The sequence below is a fragment of the Palaemon carinicauda genome, chromosome 43 (assembly GCF_036898095.1).
Source record: "Palaemon carinicauda isolate YSFRI2023 chromosome 43, ASM3689809v2, whole genome shotgun sequence".
Lineage (NCBI taxonomy): Eukaryota > Metazoa > Arthropoda > Malacostraca > Decapoda > Palaemonidae > Palaemon > Palaemon carinicauda.
The window spans coordinates 10,559,870-10,581,269 of record NC_090767.1 but is presented as its reverse complement, the minus strand read 5'-3'; the positions used below and the strand labels follow the sequence as shown (position 1 = coordinate 10,581,269).

At 40.8% G+C, this 21,400-nt stretch overlaps 1 protein-coding gene across 1 annotated transcript; it reads left to right on the top strand.

Moving 5' to 3' along the window:
* Positions 1-2,150: 2,150 nt before the first annotated feature.
* On the top strand, positions 2,151-20,999 carry LOC137633612 (uncharacterized). Its single transcript, XM_068365876.1, has 6 exons — positions 2,151-2,342; positions 5,955-6,212; positions 8,575-8,721; positions 10,079-10,262; positions 11,641-11,968; positions 15,499-20,999. Exons 1-6 carry the CDS (start codon positions 2,290-2,292, stop codon positions 18,000-18,002), a joined length of 3,474 nt encoding a protein of 1,157 aa, XP_068221977.1. The 5' UTR covers positions 2,151-2,289; the 3' UTR covers positions 18,003-20,999.
* The last annotated feature ends 401 nt before the right edge of the window (positions 21,000-21,400 follow it).

The following is a 21,400-nucleotide window of genomic DNA, read 5'->3' as shown; positions in this document are numbered from 1 at the left end:
AAAGCGAAAAAAGGAGAGAGATCTTTTCCGTTTAAATATATACTTTATTATTTATCTATATGAAAATTATTATAATAAATCAAATACTTAAATTATCTTCCTTCTTTCTACTTGAGAAAAAGTACAGTTAAGTAAGTAGAATGTACTTAAAAGTACTATTGCGTCATACACCTTCATGTTTTGTTTACGATTACAAAAGATGCCATTTGTTGCCAGACCGTTCAATTATTGTTGTTATTGTGAATATCTATGTTTATTCATATTGCATTAATGTATTATAATACACTACTGTATTTTTCTTTTAAAATACTGTATGATAGACAGTCTCTCTCTCTCTCTCTCTCTCTCTCTCTCTCTCTCTCTCTCTCTCTCTCTCTCGGCACTTTTCATTATACAAATATACGTAATACATTCACTTTTGGTACATATATATATATATATATATATATATATATATTATATATATATATATATTATATATATATATATATATATATATATATATACAGTATATATATATATATATATATATATATATATATATATATATATATATATACAGTATATATATATATATATATATAGAGAGAGAGAGAGAGAGAGAGAGAGAGAGAGAGAGAGATGTGTGTGTTAAATTGAAAACATCTGAAACTCAAAATGATTTATTACCTCCGCCAACAAAGTTGGAGGTAGGTTAGATTTTCGTCCCTGTCTGTCTGTTTGTTTATGAGCAATTTCCTGATCACAATTTTACTCATAAAGTATTGAAACTTTCGGGGACGAATTATTATGTAGATACTGGAAGTGATTCAATTTAGAATGGGTCAAAGGTCAAGGGCAAGCGAAAGGTCGACCTTAACCCCAAGGTTTGCATGTCGGAAAGACCAGCTGGTTTTGAGAAATAAGCTGCATTGTCAGAGGTCTGCACTCTCAGAGAACTGTTTTACTTTGTATTCTGTTTTACACTTAGTTTTAACCCTTTTACCCCCAGGCTATTTGGAAATTTCCAACCCTTAACCCCCAAGGGGCTATTTTTTCCCCAGCACATTTTGCAGTATATTTTTTTAGATTGCTCTAACAGCCTTAATTTTTGTCATAGAGAGGTCAGGTTGGTCTCATTCTCTTGGAAAATGCATGAAGTTTCTCATAGAATTATCAAAAATATGAAAAAAAAATTTTTATAGCATTTTTTTGCAAGGACGTACCGGTACGTCCATGGGGGTAAAGGGGTGAGTTTTGTGAAACGTACCAGTACGTCCTTTGTGGGTAAAAGGGTTAAAAAATATATTGCACATACAGCACTTTTATTTATCTACTAAAATTTACATCTAGGGGACAAAAACTATAGTATTGTACTATTTCACATGGTTCTTTTTCAGTTATAAATTTCCTAACCCTTTTACCCCCAAAGGACATACTGGTACGTTTCACAAAACTCATCCCCTTACCCCCATGGACGTACCGGTACGTCCTTGCAAAAAAATGCTATTTAAAATTTTTTTTTTGCATATTTTTGATAATTTTTCGAGAAAATTCAGACATTTTCCAAGAGAATGAGACCAACCTGACCTCTCTATGACAAAAATTAAGGCTGTTGGAGCAATTTAAAAAAAATATACTGCAAAATGTGCTTGAAAAAAAAATAACCCTTGGGAGTTAGGGTAGGAAATTTCCAAATACCCTGGGGGTAAAAGGGTTAATGTGCCACCAAGCTCTGGAACTATACAGCAACGGTTGAGGACCTTCTTCCCTACCTAACCTTTCTTTATGTTATGTTAGTTTTTTTAACCCTTTTACCCTCGCCATAAGGTTAAATTTCGAGCACATTTTGCTATGTATTTTTTTTCAAATTGCTCTAAAAGTCTTAATTTTTGTCGTAGAGAGGTCAGGTTGGTCTCATTCTCTTGGAAAATGCCTGAAGTTTCTCATAAAGTCATCAAAAATATGCAAAAAACATGTAAATAATAGTGTTTTGCAAGAACTTACCGGTAATATACCGGTACGTCCTTTGGGGGCGAAAGGGTTAATCATAGTATTTAATTGTGAACTTTTGCAACAATATCTGATTTTTATGATTTGTGTCATTTGAGGACATTCTGCCTAACCTAACCTAACGACATCATTAAATTGTGCCCTTTCCATCACAGGTCAGCCCTCCAGACCCTGCACAAGTCCAGCTGCCGAGCCCAGGGTGCCCACTACTTCCTGGGCGGCCTCAACCATGACTGGGTCGGGTTCTACGAGCGGGGGGTCACCTCCGACCAGTCCTGCATCAACGAGTGGAATGCCATGGATAGTCTCGAGTCGCGGAGGCCGCCTTCGCCCGATTCGCTCACCAACAAGTGAGTTGCTGCTGATATTTTCCTTTTTGCAGGTTGTATATCCGAAGGAGATTACTAATATCTGCGACGCTTCATCCTCAAAATCGCTTCAAACGCGAAAACCAAAAGAGAAGAAATAGATATTTGTTTAGATTCTTCGGGTAGTTTGTAGCGCAACGGCCAAGCGTCCTAATTTGCTTATTATCGTTCCGACTGTTATCTTATATAGAATAAAAACGTTTGGAAATGGTCTACGGATCTTAAATATGTTGTGTAAGGGGGGGTCCGGGGTGGGTGCAGCCCCCCTGGGTAAGGACACGGCTTTTAGCATAGGTTAGGTGGGTTTTTTAAGTTAGCTTCTCCTGTCGTACTCGTAGGTAAGGAAACTGTTGTGTAAGGGGGAGGGGGGCGGAGCTCCCCTTGGTAAGGACACGTCTTTTAGCATAGGTTAGGTGGGTTTTTTAAGTTAGCTTCTCCCGCCAAAATCGTTTTTAGAACGACGGCCACAGTTCAGAATACTCCCGTTTTCTACGGGATCTGGCCGTCACCCTACAATGGCTCCGATTCTTTCACTCTGAACACTGTTTCTCGATTCATTTCCCTCAAAGGATTTAGTTTTGCATTTAAGTTTTTCTCAACGAGAGAGCTCATATTGGAAGGAAAGAATCGTATATGAGAATTGAAGTTTAACTTGGCATTTGAGTAACCTTTAATGACATATTAACCCTTTTACCCCCGGGTTTTTGGAAATTTCCAACCCTTAACCCCCAGGGGTTATTTTTTTCCCAGCACATTTTGCTGTATATTTTTTTTAAATTGCTCTAACAGCCTTAATTTTTGTCATAGAGAGGTCAGGTTGGTCTCATTCTCTTGGAAAATGCCTGAAGTTTCTAAATAAAATATAAAAAATATGAAAAAAAACATTTTTTTATAGCATTTTTTTTGCAAGGACATACCGGTACGTCCATGGGGGTAAAAGGGTTAATGGGGTTGATTTTCGGACCGGACACCTTCAGGTTTAATGACATACTTTTAATTATATTTACTTATGCCAGTAATCATCATCAATATCATTATTAACCCTTTTACCCCCAAAGGACGTACTGGTACGTTTCACAAAACTCATCCCTTTACCCCCATGGACGTACCGGTACGTCCTTGCAAAAAAATGCTATAAAAATTTGTTTTTCATATTTTTTGATAATTTTTTGAGAAAATTCAGGCATTTTCCAAGAGAATGAGACCAACCTGACCTCTCTATGACAAAAATTAAGGCTGTTAGAGCAATTTAAAAAAAATTTACTGCAAAATGTGCTGGGAAGAAAATAACCCCTTGGGGGTCAAGGGTTGGAAATTTCCAAAGAGCCTGGGGGTAAAAGGGTTAATGAAAGAGATGTCAGTTTTATGGAACCTTTGATAGTAAGAAAAATAAAATAAGGAATTAGAAAGAAATCTATATATATGGCAAGCAATATGTCTTGCATATATGCGCACATTATCCCCCTCACTCACTCGCATGTAGTAAAAATGTGGCTCCTAGTCGATGAACAGTTATCCATGAGATTCGATATCCGGTGTTGACACTCTTAGTTAACCCTTTTACCCCCAGGCTATTTGGAAACTTCCAACCCTTAACCCCCAAGGGGTTATTTTTTCCCCAGCACATTTTGCAGTATATTTTTTTAAATTGCTCTAACAGCCTTAATTTTTGTCATAGAGAGGTCAGGTTGGTCTCATTCTCTTGGAAAATCACTGAATTTTCTCAAAAATTAATCAAAAATATGAAAAATAAAATTTTTATAGCATTTTTTTGCAAGGACGTACCGGTACGTCCATGGGGGTAAAGGGATGAGTTTTGTGAAACGTACCAGTACGTCCTTTGGGGGTAAAAGGGTTAATATCCATTAGATATCTCAATGTTGCGATGTACCTCGTCAATTTGGCATACAATGGTTTCCTTAATTTAGGTTAGATTTAAGATATTTCATAATTCTGACCATTCTTTACATTCAGATCTTCCTAGAGAGAGTACCATCCTGTTCGTAATACTAGACATGCAGTCATTCTGATAGTCAAGACTTGTCCATCATGAGGCTTAACACTACACAGTATTCTAGAAGTTTTATTCCAGCTATGACCCAGTTATGAAACCATGTTCCTAATCGGGTAGTTGAATCGGTAGAACTTGAAAAGTTCACACTCGCAACAAATATTTTTGTTGAACAGGCTGACATAAGTCTTTGTATAGTTTATATATGAAAAATGTTTTAAAATTGTTACTGTTCTTAAAACATTTTGTTCATTACTTGTCTCATAATTTATTTCCTTTCCTCACTGGGATATTTTTCCCTGTTGGAACCCTTGAGCTTATAGCATCTAGTTTTTCCAACTAGGGTTGTAACTTAGCTAATAATAATAACAATAATGATGATAATGTGTAGTTAAAATTAAGCCTCAGGATTACCCGTCAATGTAAAAGTAACATTTGCTGACTAATTTTTTTTCCCAAAGGATTCAATTTGAAAGGAGAAATAAGTTCTGATGTAAGTTAAAGATATTGTAGGAATCTGCAGCAATGTGCTGCTTGTAATAACACTAATTGTATAGGTTTAACTAGTTGAAAAAAAATGGCGTCTAGGAAGAGATTGTCTTCGTAAGCTCCTCGAGTTATAGTTATGTCTCATCCTTTTTTGAAATAAGACTGGTTGGAATGACTATTATTATTATTATTATTATTATTATTATTATTATTATTACTAGCTAAGCTACAACCCTAGTTGGAAAAGCAGAAAGACTACAAGTCCAAGGGCTCCAATAGAGAAAAATAGCCCTCCTGTGAGGAAAGGAAATAAGGAAATAAATAAACAATATGAGAAGTAATGAACAAAAATAAAATATTTTAAGAATAGTGTACTAAAATAAAATAGACCGGTCATATATAAACTGTAAAGAGAGTCCTATGTCAGCCTGTCCTGTATAAACTAAAAAGACTTATATGTCAGCCTTTAAAAAATAGACTTATTTCAGCCTGTGTAAACTATAAAAAGAGACATGTCAGCCTGTTAACCCTTTTACCCCCAAAGGACGTACTGGTACGTTTCACAAAACTCATCCCTTTACCCCCATGGACGTACCGGTACGTCCTTGCAAAAAAATGCTATAAAAATTTGTTTTTTATATTTTTTGATAATTTTTTGAGAAAATTCAGGCATTTTCCAAGAGAATGAGACCAACCTGACCTCTCTATGACAAAAATTAAGGCTGTTAGAGCAATTTAAAAATAATATACTGCAAAATGTGAGTTTGAAGCCTGTTTAACATAGAAATATTTTGTGCGAGTTTGAACTTTTGAGAACGACGAGAGAGAGAGAGAGAGAGAGAGAGAGAGAGAGAGAGAGAGAGAGAGCGCTTTTGATGACGAGTTTGAACTTTTGAAAACGACAAAAGAGAGAGAGAGAGAGCTTCTGATGACGCGTTTGAACTTTTGAAAACGACAAAAGAGAGAGAGAGAGAGCTTCTGATGACGCGTTTGAACTTTTGAAAACGACAAAAGAGAGAGAGAGAGAGAGAGAGAGAGAGAGAGAGAGAGAGAGAGAGAGCTTCTGATGACCGATCTTCTCGACTCCCCCGCAGGGAAGAGACTGAATACCTCATCCGGGGCAAGCTGAAGGCCATCATGACGCAGGTGGACATCGACGAGGTGACATCCAAGTACATCCGGCAGAGACTGGAGGAGGAGCTGGCCATGGACCTCTTCAAATTCAAGTCCTACATCGACCAGGAGATGCTGGTGATCCTCGGCCAGATGGACGCGGCCACGGAGATCTTCCCCCACGTCTACCTGGGCTCCGAGTGGAACGCCTCGAACCTGGAGGAACTGCAGAAGAACGGGTGAGTGGGGAAGCTTTAACTAGCTCGTCATCATCATCAGTAACTTGTCCTCTGCAGGACAAAGTCCCTAGACATATCCTTCCACTCCCATATGTTTATAGCCCTCCCGTGCCAGTCTATGTCCGCAAACTTCTTTAGCTCGTCAATCCATCGTCTTCTCTTTCTTAGCCCGCTTCTTTTGTAATCAACAGGGACTCATTCTCTTATTCTTCTTGTCCATGTATTATCTATCTTTCCTATTATATGTCTCGCCTACGTCCATTTCTTTTACTTACATGTCAGAATATCCTCTACTTTAGCTTATAGCATAAACAATATTGTATTAATTTTCCTTTTATCTATCTATCTATCTATATACCAAGGCACTTCCCCCAATTTTGGGGGGTAGCCGACACCAACAATGAAACAAAACAAAAAGGGGACCTCTACTCTCTATGTTCCTTCAGCCTAATCAGGGACTCGACCGAGTTCAGCTGGTACTGCTAGGGTGCCACAGCCCAACCTCCCACATTTCCACCACAGATGAAGCTTCATAATGCTGACTCCCCTACTGCTGCTACCTCCGCGGTCATCTAAGGCCCCGGAGGAAGCAGCAGGGCCTACTGGAACTGCGTCACAATCGCTCGCCATTCATTCCTATTTCTAGCACGCTCTCTTGCCTCTCTCACATCTATCCTCCTATCACCCAGAGCTTTCTTCACACCATCCATCCACCCAAACCTTGGCCTTCCTCTTGTACTTCTCCCATCAACTCTTGCATTCATCACCTTCTTTAGCAGACAACCATTTTCCATTCTCTCAACATGGCCAAACCACCTCAACACATTCATATCCACTCTAGCCGCTAACTCATTTCTTACACCCGTTCTCTCCCTCACCACTTCGTTCCTAACCCTATCTACTCGAGATACACCAGCCATACTCCTTAGACACTTCATCTCAAACACATTCAATTTCTGTCTCTCCATCACTTTCATTCCCCACGACTCCGATCCATACATCACAGTTGGTACAATCACTTTCTCATATAGAACTCTCTTTACATTCATGCCCAACCCTCTATTTTTTACTACTCCCTTAACTGCCCCCAACACTTTGCAACCTTCATTCACTCTCTGACGTACATCTGCTTCCACTCCACCATTTGCTGCAACAATAGACCCCAAGTACTTAAACTGATCCACCTCCTCAAGTAACTCTCCATTCAACATGACATTCAACCTTGCACCACCTTCCCTTCTCGTACATCTCATAACCTTACTCTTACCCACATTAACTCTCAACTTCCTTCTCTCACACACCCTTCCAAATTCTGACACTAGTCGGTCAAGCTTCTCTTCTGTGTCTGCTACCAGTACAGTATCATCCGCAAACAACAACTGATTTACCTCCCATTCATGGTCATTCTCGCCTACCAGTTTTAATCCTCGTCCAAGCACTCGAGCATTCACCTCTCTCACCACTCCATCAACATACAAGTTAAACAACCACGGCGACATCACACATCCCTGTCTCAGCCCCACTCTCACCGGAAACCAATCACTCACTTCATTTCCTATTCTAACACATGCTTTACTACCTTTGTATAAACTTTTCACTGCTTGCAACAACCTTCCACCAACTCCATATAACCTCATCACATCCCACATTGCTTCCCTATCAACTCAATCATATGCTTTCTCCAGATCCATAAACGCAACATACACCTCCTTACCTTTTGCTAAATATTTCCTTTTATAGAGAATAGAAAAAGATTGAACTCTTCCATTGATTTTGGGTTGCCGATAGTCGCCACAAAGATTCCGGACGATATAAGCCCCACCCTTCTATTATGTCACACCCAATCACGCTGCCTACCGCGCAATGCATCGCCTTACAAATTTCGAACTATACTAACTTGAGAGTCACTTTAATGGGATGTTTTCTGACTGCAGCGACTATAGTTAATACCTTGAAGAACATTATGTCATTTCTTCCACTTATAGTGACTTGCAGAGGCAAGAATTGCTAACCCATGGCTTCAAAAGTCAATAAGTGGTCCCCCTTTCCTATGAAATAGATACCGGGTTATTGGCAAATGTATTTTCACTTACTGTATTAAATTGTATATTGTTTTATTACAATATTTCTATATGACATTTTGATACAATATCTGTGATTTATGATTTTGATTGAATTTTTGTTTGTGTCTCCAAACGTTTTTTAATTTATTTTGTTATATTACTTCACCGATGAATAAACAGCACCTCTTTTAGGACATCTCGATGGAAAAGCCGTCATAAAAACAGAAATAATGTCGACGATGAATCAGAAATCATTGAATATATATTCTAACGTTGTCTTTTTTACTCCCGCCCCAAAGCGTGGGTTACATCCTGAACGTCACCAAGGAGATCGACAACTTCTACCCGGGAACGTTCGACTACCTGAACATCCGCGTCTACGACGACGAGAAGACGGAACTTCTGAAGCACTGGGACAGTACCTTCAAGTACATAGCACAAGTCAAGTGAGTAGCGCAAGTATCAGAGGTACCTCAGGTATCAGAAGTACCTCTTAAAGTAGAAATCTGTTGCGGTAGCTCATTGGAACCGTCCCTGCCTGGTCATCTGCCGAATTGGGATTCAAGACCCACTTGTCTTGATAGTTTCTTGTAGTGTCTACAACCTAACCATCCTTGTGAGCTAAGGGCCCATCATGGTCGTAGGTGGCGATGGGGTTTGAGCGCTGGTCAGTCTCTCGGGCATTGTCAGTGTCCCTTACCTCTGCCAGTCATGAGTGACCTTTAAAACTACCGTTTGTAAATCTTAAAATGTACCTTTGGCAGTAACTGTGCATTGACTTTGGAAAGTGTGGCAATGAAATTCACGCTTTGATGTATGTGAGGCAAGAAAGGTAGCAGAGTGCTTACGAGAGAGTAAGAGAAGTTGATGAGAGTCTATGGGGAAGGTCAAAGCAAATGAAAGGTTTGTGGGAAATGAATATGCGTTTATTATTATTAATAGCTAAACTACAACCCTAGTTGGTAATATAGGATTTTATAAGCCAAAGTGCTCTAACTGGGAAAATAGCCTAGTGAGGTAAGGAAATAAGGGATAGGTAGAAGAGTGTACCTGAGTGTACCTTCAAGCAGGAGTAGAAAACTTTAACCCAAGGCAGAGGAAGACCATTTTACAGAGGCTATTGCAGTACCCACTAAAGCTAAAGAGTGTGTTTTACCATTCCCAAGTAGAAAGTAGCCACTGAACAATTACAGTGTAGTGTTAACCCTTTTACCCCCAGGCTATTTGGAAATTTCCAACCCTTAACCCCCGAGGGGTTATTTTTTTCCCATCACATTTTGCAGTATACGTTTTTTAAATTGCTCTAATAGGCTTAATTTTTGTCATAGAGAGGTCAGGTTGGTCTCATTTTCTTGAAAATGCCTGAATTTTCTCAAAAAATTATCAAAAATATGAAAAAAAAAATTTTTATAGCATTTTTTTTGCAAGAACGTACCGATACGTCCATGGGGGTAAAGGGATGGCTTTTGTGAAACGTACCAGTACGTCCTTTGGGGGTAAAAGGGTTAAACCCCTTGAGTGAAGAAGAATTATTTGTCTTAGTGTTGTCAGATGTATGAGCAAAAGGAGAAGAATGCGTAAGGAGTAGGTATGCTATTCGGTGTATGTGTAAGCAGTGGGAAAAATTCGGCATCCGTTGTAGTACTGTCTGGTCACTCACCCAAAAACAATCTAGCGGTAGTGTCTCAACGGGTGGCTAAAATTTACGCATTATAATGTAGTCATAATAATGATTTCTTATTATTACACTGTAAATTCAATCAACTAAGACTGTAACTAATAGAATGCCTCTTTTTCCAACAGAACCCGAGGATCCAAGGTTCTTGTCCACTGCAAGATGGGCATAAGCCGTTCGGCCTCGGTGGTCATCGCCTACGCCATGAAGGCCTTCAACATGAGCCTAGAAGAAGCGCTGAACTTGGTCAAGAAGAAGAGAACTTGTATCAAACCCAACCAGGCGTTTTGCAACCAACTGAAAACCTACGAGGTCAGTGAAATCGTATCGTCAGCCGATCAATGTATGCTTTGTAACATTTCAAATAATTAACGTTATCAAGATATTCTTTAAGAAATGCTTCGTACATATATACATATACCATGGCACTTCCCCCAATTTTGGGGGGTAGCCGACATCAACAAATGAAACAAAAACAAAAAGGGGACCTCTACTCTCTACGTTCCTCCCAGACTAATTTTTCAAATTATTAACGTTATCAAGATATTCTTTAACCCTTTTACCCCCAAAGGACGTACTGGTACGTTTCACAAAACTCATCCCTTTACCCCCATGGACGTACCGGTACGTCCTTGCAAAAAAATGCTATAAAATTTTTTTTTTTCATATTTTTTATATTTTTTTTAGAAAATTCAGGCATTTTCCAAGAGAATGAGACCAACCCGACCTCTCTATGACAAAAACTAAGGCTGTTAGAGCAATTTAAAGAAAATATACTGCAAAATGTGCTGGGGAAAAAATTACCCCTTGGGGGTTAAGGGTTGGAAATTTCCAAAGAGCCTGGGGGTAAAAGGGTTAAGAAATGCTTCATACATACATACATATACCAAGGCCCTTCCCCCAATTTTGGGGGGTAGCCGACATCAACAAATGAAACAAAAACAAAAAAGGGGACCTATACTCTTTACGTTCCTCCCAGACTAATTTTTCAAATGATTAACATTATCAAGATATTCTTAACCCTTTCGCCCCCAAAGGACGTACCAGTACGTTCTTGCAAAACACTGTTATTTACATGTTTTTGCATATTTTTTGACTTTTTGAGAAACTTCAGGCATTTTCCAAAAGAATGAGATCAACCTGACCTCTCTATGACAAAAATTAAGGCTGTTAGAGCAATTTAAAAAAAATATACTGCAAAATGTGCTCGAAATTTAACCTTACCTTGGGGGAAAAAGGGTTAAAAAAAAGTGTTTCGTAACTTTTCAAATTGATAACATTATCATTACTATTAAATTGAACATAGCTAATTCTTTTCAACAAAATGATTGATACCTTAACATCATCTATACTTTTTCTAGTTCCTTTTCATTCATTTTCCTATTGCGTTTAATGTTTCTTGGATTTAAAGGATGAGGTATAGAAATAAGTTCTTTATAAATGGAATTAAGATGTTTTCATCAAACATTAATAATACTTCCCCAACACAATCCTCTATGGGGGTCAATTTAAAATAAAAATATCTTTCATGAATATATTTTATTTTTATAAAACAGACATAAAAATTTCATTAGGTAATGAATTTCTACATTTGAACACAGCAAGGTAATGAAGATGATAATGATGATTCATTTTTTTACTTTTATTAAACTTTGAACGCCCACGCTTACCCTCACCGTCTCCTCCGTAGGGAATCCTGGACGCGAGCAGGCAGCGTCACAACATCCTTTGGCGCAGCAAGTCCGAGACCAACCTGAAGTCGGCGACCGCCCCGGCCAACAGGTCGGGCCTGCGCAGTCGCCCCCCGCCCAACAGCAACGACGGCGTGGACAGCGTCAACCGCGAGAACCTGCACAAAAGCACGGAGGAGATCAGCAAGTACGACTACCAGGCTTTCGACACTCTCTCCGTGCGGGTCCCCGGTTCCTGCGACTTCCAGCAGGGCAGGCGTCCCAAGTCGTGGTCCCCGGACGACCACACGGCCGGGTTGCTCTTCCCGAAAGATGCCGCTGGAGAAGGTGAGAGAATGGAAGGATTCTGAGACTTTTTGAAGAATTCCTGGCACAGTCTTGTCAATTTAGACATTCATTTGATTATGAGAGCACTCTCGTCAATTTAGACATTCATTTGATTATGAGAACACACTTGTCAATTTAGACATTCATTTGATTATGAGAACACTCTTGTCAATTTAGACATTAATTTGATTATGAGAACACTCCTGTCAATTTAGACATTCATTTGATTATGAGAACACACTTGTCAATTTAGACATACATTTGATTATGAGAACACTCTTGTCAATTTAGAAATTCATTTGATTATGAGAAAACACTTGTCAGTTTAGACATTCATTTGATTATGAGAAAACACTTGTCAGTTTAGACATTCATTTGATTATGAGAAAACACTTGTCAGTTTAGACATTCATTTGATTATGAGAACACTTGTCAATTGAGACATTCATTTGATTATGAGAACACTCTCGTCAATTTAGACATTCATTTGATTATGAGAACACTCTTGTCAATTTAGACATTCATTTGATCATGAGAACACTCTTGTCAATTTAGACATTCATTTGATTATGAGAACACTCCTGTCAATTTAGACATTCATTTGATTATGAGAACACACTTGTCAATTTAGACATACATTTGATTATGAGAACACTCTTGTCAATTTAGAAATTCATTTGATTATGAGAAAACACTTGTCAGTTTAGACATTCATTTGATTATGAGAAAACACTTGTCAGTTTAGACATTCATTTGATTATGAGAAAACACTTGTCAGTTTAGACATTCATTTGATTATGAGAACACTTGTCAATTGAGACATTCATTTGATTATGAGAACACTCTCGTCAATTTAGACATTCATTTGATTATGAGAACACTCTTGTCAATTTAGGCATTCATTTGATTATGAGAACGCTCTTGTCAATTTAGACATTCATTTGATTATGAGAACGCACTTGTCAATTTAGACATTCATTTGATTATGTGAACACTCTCGTCAATTTAGACATTCATTTGATTATGAGAACACTCTTGTCAATTTAGGCATTCATTTGATTATGAGAACGCTCTTGTCAATTTAGACATTCATTTGATTATGAGAACGCACTTGTCAATTTAGACATTCATTTGATTATGTGAACACTCTCGTCAATTTAGACATTCATTTGATCATGAGAACACTCTTGTCAATTTAGACATTCATTTGATTATGTGAACACTCTCGTCAATTTAGACATTCATTTGATTATGAGAACACTCTTGTCAATTTAGGCATTCATTTGATTATGAGAACGCTCTTGTCAATTTAGGCATTCATTTGATTATGAGAACGCTCTTGTCAATTTAGACATTCATTTGATTATGAGAACGCACTTGTCAATTTAGACATTCATTTGATTATGTGAACACTCTCGTCAATTTAGACATTCATTTGATCATGAGAACACTCTTGTCAATTTAGGCATTCATTTGATTATGAGAACGCTCTTGTCAATTTAGACATTCATTTGATTATGAGAACGCACTTGTCAATTTAGACATTCATTTGATTATGAGAACGCTCTTGTCAATTTAGACGTTCATTTGATTATGAGAACACTCTTGTCAATTTAGACGTTCATTTGATCATGAGAACACTCTTTGTCAATTTAGACATTCATTTGATTATGAGATGATTGTAAATTCAGTCATCTTCTTCCCCACCTTTGTTATCCCTACATTAAGGGGCCGGTTGGCTGACGCGCCCTCTCCAATGCCTTCTATCAAAGGCTTATCCTCTTCCACCAAACCTCTTCTCTCCATATCATCCTTCACCTTATCTTCTCCCAATAACAGGTTCCTACCAATCCCTCCTGACCATCGATCCTTAACCCTTTTACCCCCGGGGTATTTGGAAATTTCCAACCCTTAACCCCCAGGGGGTTATTTTTTTCCCAGCACATTTTGCAGTATATTTTTTTCAAATTGCTCTAACAGCCTTAATTTTTGTCATAGAGAGGTCAGGTTGGTCTCATTCTCTTGGAAAATGCCTGAATTTTCTCAAAAAATTATCAATAAATATGAAAAACAAATTTTTATAGCATTTTTTTGTAAGGACGTACCGGTACGTCCATGGGGGTAAAGGGATGGCTTTTGTGAAACGTACCAGTACGTCCTTTGGGGGTAAAAGGGTTAACACGTGCCCACACCAGCTCTGTTGTGACGCTATTATCACCTCTGCAATCTTAACTCTGCCTGCCATTTGTATTTTGTCAATTTCCAATCTTTCAAACAATGATTCTCTGTTCTCTTGAGATTTAATTCCTCTTTTTGTAAAGACAGTAATACCCTCGTCCTAAATAGTCCTTCAATTCTCTCCCTAGAAAGTAGCCTATACTGTTCCTATTCACATACTGTACTTGAAATAATAATTTTGAACTGCTGTCCGTATATGAAAACCAGATATTTATTGATATATAAGAACTTATAGTACAGTAGAGTAGTTAAGTGTTGCTAATTCCTTTTTATAGGTTTTTTAGTCACTTTGTTTTTAATCAACTTGAAAAAAAATATTTGAAGTTGATAAAAATTTTTTTTCATTCAAATTGATGAGAAATTGTGTCAACTTGATGAAAAATTTCTTTGGGGTGAGCTTAATGAAAACTAATTTTTCATAAACTTGATAAGAAAACTATAAATTTTTCATCTTGATAAAAATAATAACTGTTTTGATCAACTTCATAAGACAAAAATATTTCTTTTGGTCAAATTGATAAAAAAAATTTTTGGGTCACCTTTAATAAAACACAAAATAGAGTTCTTTCAAATAGCCCATTATATGATTTTATTTTGAATCAGAGATTTGCAATAACCTGATATTTATTTCATATGAAACACGACTATTTTTTTACCTTTACAGTTGAAAATCTTAGGCACGTGAATTAGATGAAGCCTACCCTAGGGCAAAATTGCATTCCTTTCTTTGAATTTATTGATTGTTCCATTTTGCCTGTCTGTTTTTATTTCTTAAACAACAATGTCATCTTCATTGTTAACCCTTTTACCCCCAAAGGACGTACTGGTACGTTTCACAAAACTCATCCTTTTACCCCCATGGACGTACCGGTACGTCCTTGCAAAAAAAATGCTATTTAAAATTTTTAATATTTTTGATAATTTTTTGAGAAAATTCAGGCATTTTCCAAGAGAATGAGACCAACCTGACCTCTCTATGACAAAAATTAAGGCTGTTAGAGCAATTCAAAAAAGATACAGTATACTGCAAAATGTGCTGGGGAAAAAATAACCCCTTGGGGGTTAAGGGTTGGAAATTACGAGAGAGCCTGGGGGTAAAAGGGTTAACAATTCCTTATATATTTCAGTTATTCTATTGCATTTTTTCTTTGAATTTAATTTTTTTTTTCCTCAAACCATGCCTTCATTTTTTGACAATACCTTATCTTTTACAAGTCCTCTCTATTGCATTTTCTTTCCCCTTTGAATTGATTGATTTTTCATGGTCATTAACAATTCCTCATCTGTTTCAGGCACTGGTGATTTTGGAGAATCCTGGCGGCTCTCGCAGTCCCTGAATGTGCAGTCCTGGAGAGCGCACGTCACCCTGCAGCAGAGGGACCTGAGGGAGTTCAGCATGGAGGGATCCACCGCCCAGCACTCGGAGTCGTCATCGCCGGTGGCGGTGGTGGAAGCCCTCAATCCCCTTTACGCGGACATCCCCCCGCCCGGGAACACCATCAACGAAGTATCCTCTCTTCAGCTCTCCTCTTCGGTCAAGGAGAGGATCAACGAGTTCGAGAGCGTGCAGACGTGCAAATCTCAAAACTCAAAGAAGGGAGATGTAGCCGCCGTACAGCTCCAGAACACCACCTCGTCGAGCGATGATTTCGGCCATCTGTCGAGCACGGCGGAGCTCGACAAAGTCATCGAGACCTTGCTCAGTCCGAGCGCGGAGCTGCTGGGTAGCGAGCCGGTGATTTCGCAGACCAAACCGGCTGCGCAGAAGCATCAGGCTGTTTTGATTCCCTCGCAGATCTGGCTGGAAGAGAGGGCGGCGCAGGTAGACGAGAGCGTGGAAGTGGGAGAATGCCCATTTGTGCCAAAGGAATCCGTCATTGTTGTTACCCCCACCGGGATTGTCAAAAGGCAAAAACAGGACCTGGAGGAGAAGGTGAAGATGAGTGATGTGAAGAACAACGCCAAAGACGGGGACTCGCCGCTTTCGAGACAGAGTTCTTCGGGGTCTCTGAGCGGCCAGTTTCCAAAAGTTGAGGTCATCAGGTCGCCCAGTTATGGGCGCCAGGAATCGGCGGGATCGGATGGCGTGAAGAGGGACGATCCGTTTTCCGTCAAACTGGACAAGGTGTTCGACAGGGAAGAACGGAAGCAGCAGCGATTGAGCGCCGTTAATCCACAGGTTGGCGAAATCAAGGAAACGCCATCTCGAAATAGTTCTTGGGGATCGTTCGACAGTGCCGTGGTCTTGCAGGATAGAGAGTTTCCTTCCAGGCAGAGCTCTTGGGGGTCTTGCGACACCAGGACGACGGTGCCCTCGAGAAATAGTTCTTTCGGTCCCTTTGACATCAAGCCTCTCAAAGAATCCGTTGACGAATCGACGTTACCGAGTAACATCAGTGGAACGTATTTCGAAAGAGACACGGGAATGTTTTCGCCTGGGACGATTAGGAGGAACAAGGCGAGGTCTTCCGATGGAAAGTATGACAATGCCGAAAACTTAAAGTTGGACGCAACCGAAATGGAGTCGAGCGAAAGTGTCTCGACCGACGAAAACGTTCAGGCAAAAACCGTGGCCAACGTCAAAGCCTACGGTCCAGCCCCGTACAGGAGCCCTCCCCCCGTCGAACGAGCGGTTCCCGCGGAGCCGACTGACGACGGGATGGGGGCTGACAGTCCGGAGAACTTCAGAGACCACCACAGCAGCAACCCAACCTTACCCGTTTGCATTCCAGATAGTACAAATACGTCGGTGTTGACGAGATCCCAGCCCAACATATCCTCCTGCACAACGTGGCAGCACAAGTCTGGTTCCAGCACTCAACAGACGTCCGAGGCGGAACTGTCGGAGAGCGAGAGCACGTACAGCAAGGGGAGTCCCCTTTCGGAGGTGGAGGTCCTCGTTCAGGGGACTGTGAAACAACAGAGGGAACTCCTGGAAGGGAAGACGCAAGAGAGTTCCGTCTCGCCAGAGCAGAGGAAGAATCCCGAGAAAACTGTCGTCCTCTCCCCAACGTGCCTGCGCTCGCAGAGCTACTGCGGCTGCAGCAGTCCAGGCGTCGCCCCCAAGACCGACACAAATGCCAGGTGTGCGCTTGGACGCAGCTTCTCGGAGAAGCGGGCCAAGTTTGAAGGGCCGGTGGCGGATGTCGACGCCGAGGGTGGAAAGGTGAAGAAGTTGACGTTGGCTTTGGAACAGCAGAAAACCGAAGAGGAGAGGTTCAGAATGAAGGGAATTCGTAAACGATCTCACAGTTTGGAAGTGCTGAACACCTCGCCCATCTCCCCCACCTATTCCAGTCACTTACTCGACGAGATCTTGGTCAGGACGGAAGCGGATGCCAGGGATCTCGAAAGGGAATCGTCAGAGGAAATCTGCGTCAAGAGTCTGGTGGGGAAGTTCGAAGACCCGCAAGGTCAGGGCGGAGGAGCCCCCCCGCCGCCCAAGATCCAGACGAGGAGCGTCCGAGCGAAGAGCGACAGCTCGACGCCCGACCGGTTCTTGCCTCCAGTCCCCCAGCGCAAGTCAAGCTTAGATTATAACTTTAAACCAAGTCTCACGAGAGCCCAATCTCAACCCCCATCTCATTCTGTTAAACCAACGCCTATGTCCTTCGGCCCTATATCCCCTATCGAGAGGCTGCCCTCACCGGGGAAGGCGGCGCCTTCTCACAAGCCTCCTCCGGGCGGCAGGAGTCAGACTTGCCGGGTGGAGGTCCGCCAGAAGAAACAGCAGGGCAAGACCCATCCGCTGACTAAATTAACGAAAACCAATGGGGAAAACTATCATACCATGTGAAGGACTTCATTATTATATCATCTCTAGCATGTTATGTAAAAACGAGACTTCCAACTGTGAAAAAAAAAAAACACCTTGTGATATGTAGTGTAAGGACCCAAACCACGCCACTTTCTCAGAGGTGGGGGCGCGAGACCTACCTAACGCTCGGTTGAATCTCAGAATTGTCGTCGTGCAGGGGTGTGGGGGGGGACAGGGGGGACGCTGCCTCTGAGAATGGCCTTCGACTTCCAGAAGACTAACTCCTGTGCCTCTTAACTAGAGCTTTTTCTCCGTAGTCGTGCTTGGGAGACCAAAGTACGGTAGTGCGAACGAGAAACGGAGATCTGCGACTCCTCCCGGTGAAGCGTAACCCTTTTTTTTTTTTCTGTGAACTGCAGCAACAGCAGCTACTAAACCCCACATGGTTCTTCCCAATCTGTAATACTAGTCAAAGAGGAGGACTGTCGTCGATGATGACGCCGAGCGAGTGTGCTGTGTATAGTGGTGTGTAACGATTCTAAAACATTTAAAATGTCTAGCGTCACTTGTTTACAAGCGCAGAGAATGTTATATATATATACTCTGATAGAACTGTAATCGTAGCGTTTAAGACTTTTTTTTTTTTTTTTTAATTTTTTTCAATTGTGCTAGTCCCAGCTTTTTGTCTCATTTTCTAGTCTAGCCGTTTATATAACATACCGATACTCTCCATGACAAGGTATCTATATATATATATACTGTATACTGTACAGTATCCCTGGGTATCCTGGTAGCTCTCGGGTGGGTAGGGGGGGTGTTGAGATAGGGGCGAGTACAGTACCCTAGGCTAGCTAAACGTTCAAGTTAATGGAGCTATTAAAATTGTTATTTGTAATTAATAATATGCAAGGGATTACCACGCTGTAAATGTATATATATATGTATACACATATTCCAGATTTTTGAAAAAAATGCAATATTGTAAACACTCGTACTGTATGTATATGCTTTAAAATCTGTACACTTATGAATGTACTTTCCAAGGAAACAAATTGAAGGTACCCAGTCATTTTAGTCAACCTTGATGCATTCTCAAGGTACTGTCTTTGTACCCAACAAAGGTAGTCTTTGTAGCCCTGCGTTGAGACGTCTAGCAATTGCTTCGTACCTTCCTGGTAACATCAACAACTATGAAGTTTGCATGCAAATAAGTGACACGGAAGCATATATATACCGTTCGTATGTACATAAACACATTGAATAAGTAGACTCTTTATGTAAACAGTTCCGTATATGCGTTTTACACATGCTGATGTATATTTCAAGATTGTAACATGGGGCACAAAGTGGTGGTCTCGCGACGGGAGTCCGAGAAAAGTTCCGGCATTATCTAGCGTCATAGATAGACGAACGGGACGAGAATCAAGTCGGCAGATGGCCGTACTTTTAATGGTCGATTCATTATGCTAAAAAAAAAAGTGGTTTGTCAATACGCTTGTTTTAACGCGGAGAAAAATGATCGCTCTCAAAATTGGTGTGTTTTGTTTCTAATTTCTAATTTATGTCTGTAGACATTCCTCATTTTTGCTCAATTCTGATGACTTTTTAATAATTTGTCATTGTTCTCTTGTGAATGTATACACGACCAGTCTTAAGTAAAATTAAAAAAAAAAAGGATAAGGATTTTGTATCGACAAACTTAATGCCCCTTACTGGCCCTTTCACTGTTCATATTCTCAAAATATATATATAATATATATATATTTGTGCAACGTTTTTGAGTGTATGTAAAGAAAATGTAAATAAATTTTAACTGGTGCAAGTTTATACGTAGAAAACGTAAACGAACGTGACCCCGCGACTGCGGCGGTCGAAGAGACCTGGGTGGCGAGTGGGCTGCTTAAAACTGGGAGTTAAAACGCCTGTGTCGTCTGCAGCCCGCTGGCGGTCGAAGAGACCTCGGTGGCGAGTGGGCTGCTTAAAACCGGGAGTTAAAATGCCTGCGTCGTCTGCAGCCCGCTGGCGGTCGAAGAGACCTCGGTGGCGAGTGGGCTGCTTAAAACCGGGAGTTAAAATGCCTGCGTCGTCTGCAGCCCGCTGGCGGTCGAAGAGACCTCGGTGGCGAGTGGGCTGCTTAAAACCGGGAGTTAAAATGCCTGCGTCGTCTGCAGCCCGCTGGCGGTCGAAGAGACCTCGGTGGCGAGTGGGCTGCTTAAAACCGGGAGTTAAAATGCCTGCGTCGTCTGCAGCCCGCTGGCGGTCGAAGAGACCTCGGTGGCGAGTGGGCTGCTTAAAACCGGGAGTTAAAATGCCTGCGTCGTCTGCAGCCCGCTGGCGGTCGAAGAGACCTCGGTGGCGAGTGGGCTGCTTAAAACCGGGAGTTAAAATGCCTGCGTCGTCTGCAGCCCGCTGGCGGTCGAAGAGACCTCGGTGGCGAGTGGGCTGCTTAAAACCGGGAGTTAAAATGCCTGCGTCGTCTGCAGCCCGCTGGCGGTCGAAGAGACCTCGGTGGCGAGTGGGCTGCTTAAAACCGGGAGTTAAAATGCCTGCGTCGTCTGCAGCCCGCTGGCGGTCGAAGAGACCTCGGTGGCGAGTGGGCTGCTCAAAACCGGGAGTTAAAATGCCTGCGTCGTCTGCAGCCCGCTGGCGACGCGGGGGGGAGGACGTCCCGGAACATGGGAGTGCGATGATGTTCGTGGGAAGTGATTTTCTGTGTTATTGTATTTGTAAGTAAGAGCTTAGAGCCCCTTCCTTCCTTGTGCCCTCTTTGTCATATTCCTAATTGCTAAGGTCAGCAGCAGACTTAGTGGAGATACCAAGAGGTATTTAACAATGGTATTGGAAACGCATTCAACTCTTCTTTTTCGTTTTTCTAATGGCGTGAATTAATTTCCAGTCGTAATCATTTCTCTCCTCCTCATATCGCAGTGATGCTGGTGTATGAGTTTGTATTTTATGTATAACAGTGGTGTTGCTATATTTTGTATATAATTTGTACAAGAATATAATTTATGATAATAAAATGGAAATGACTTTTGTCTGATTTTCAATCCGAGGAAAAAAAATTCTGCACTTTTGAATCCTTGATGAGAAAAAATTCTGCACTTTTGAATCATTGACGAGAAAAAATTCTGCACTTTTGAATCCTTGATGAGAAAAAATTCTGCACTTTTGAATCCTTGATGAGAAAAAAATTCTGCACTTTTGAATCCTTGACGAGAAAAAATTCTGCACTTTTGAATCCTTGATTTGTTCCTGCACGAATACGAAACCTTCTGGCAGAAGCTGGTAATGGCCGATGAAGAATTATAAAAGTTCTGGCAACTGCAACGTAGTATTCACTCGCGATTCAGGTCTGACGGCGCACGAAGCCTCGGAATTGCCCTCCATTCCGATTTCGGCCATCTTGTTGATGTGTCTGATAAGCAAAGGGCAAG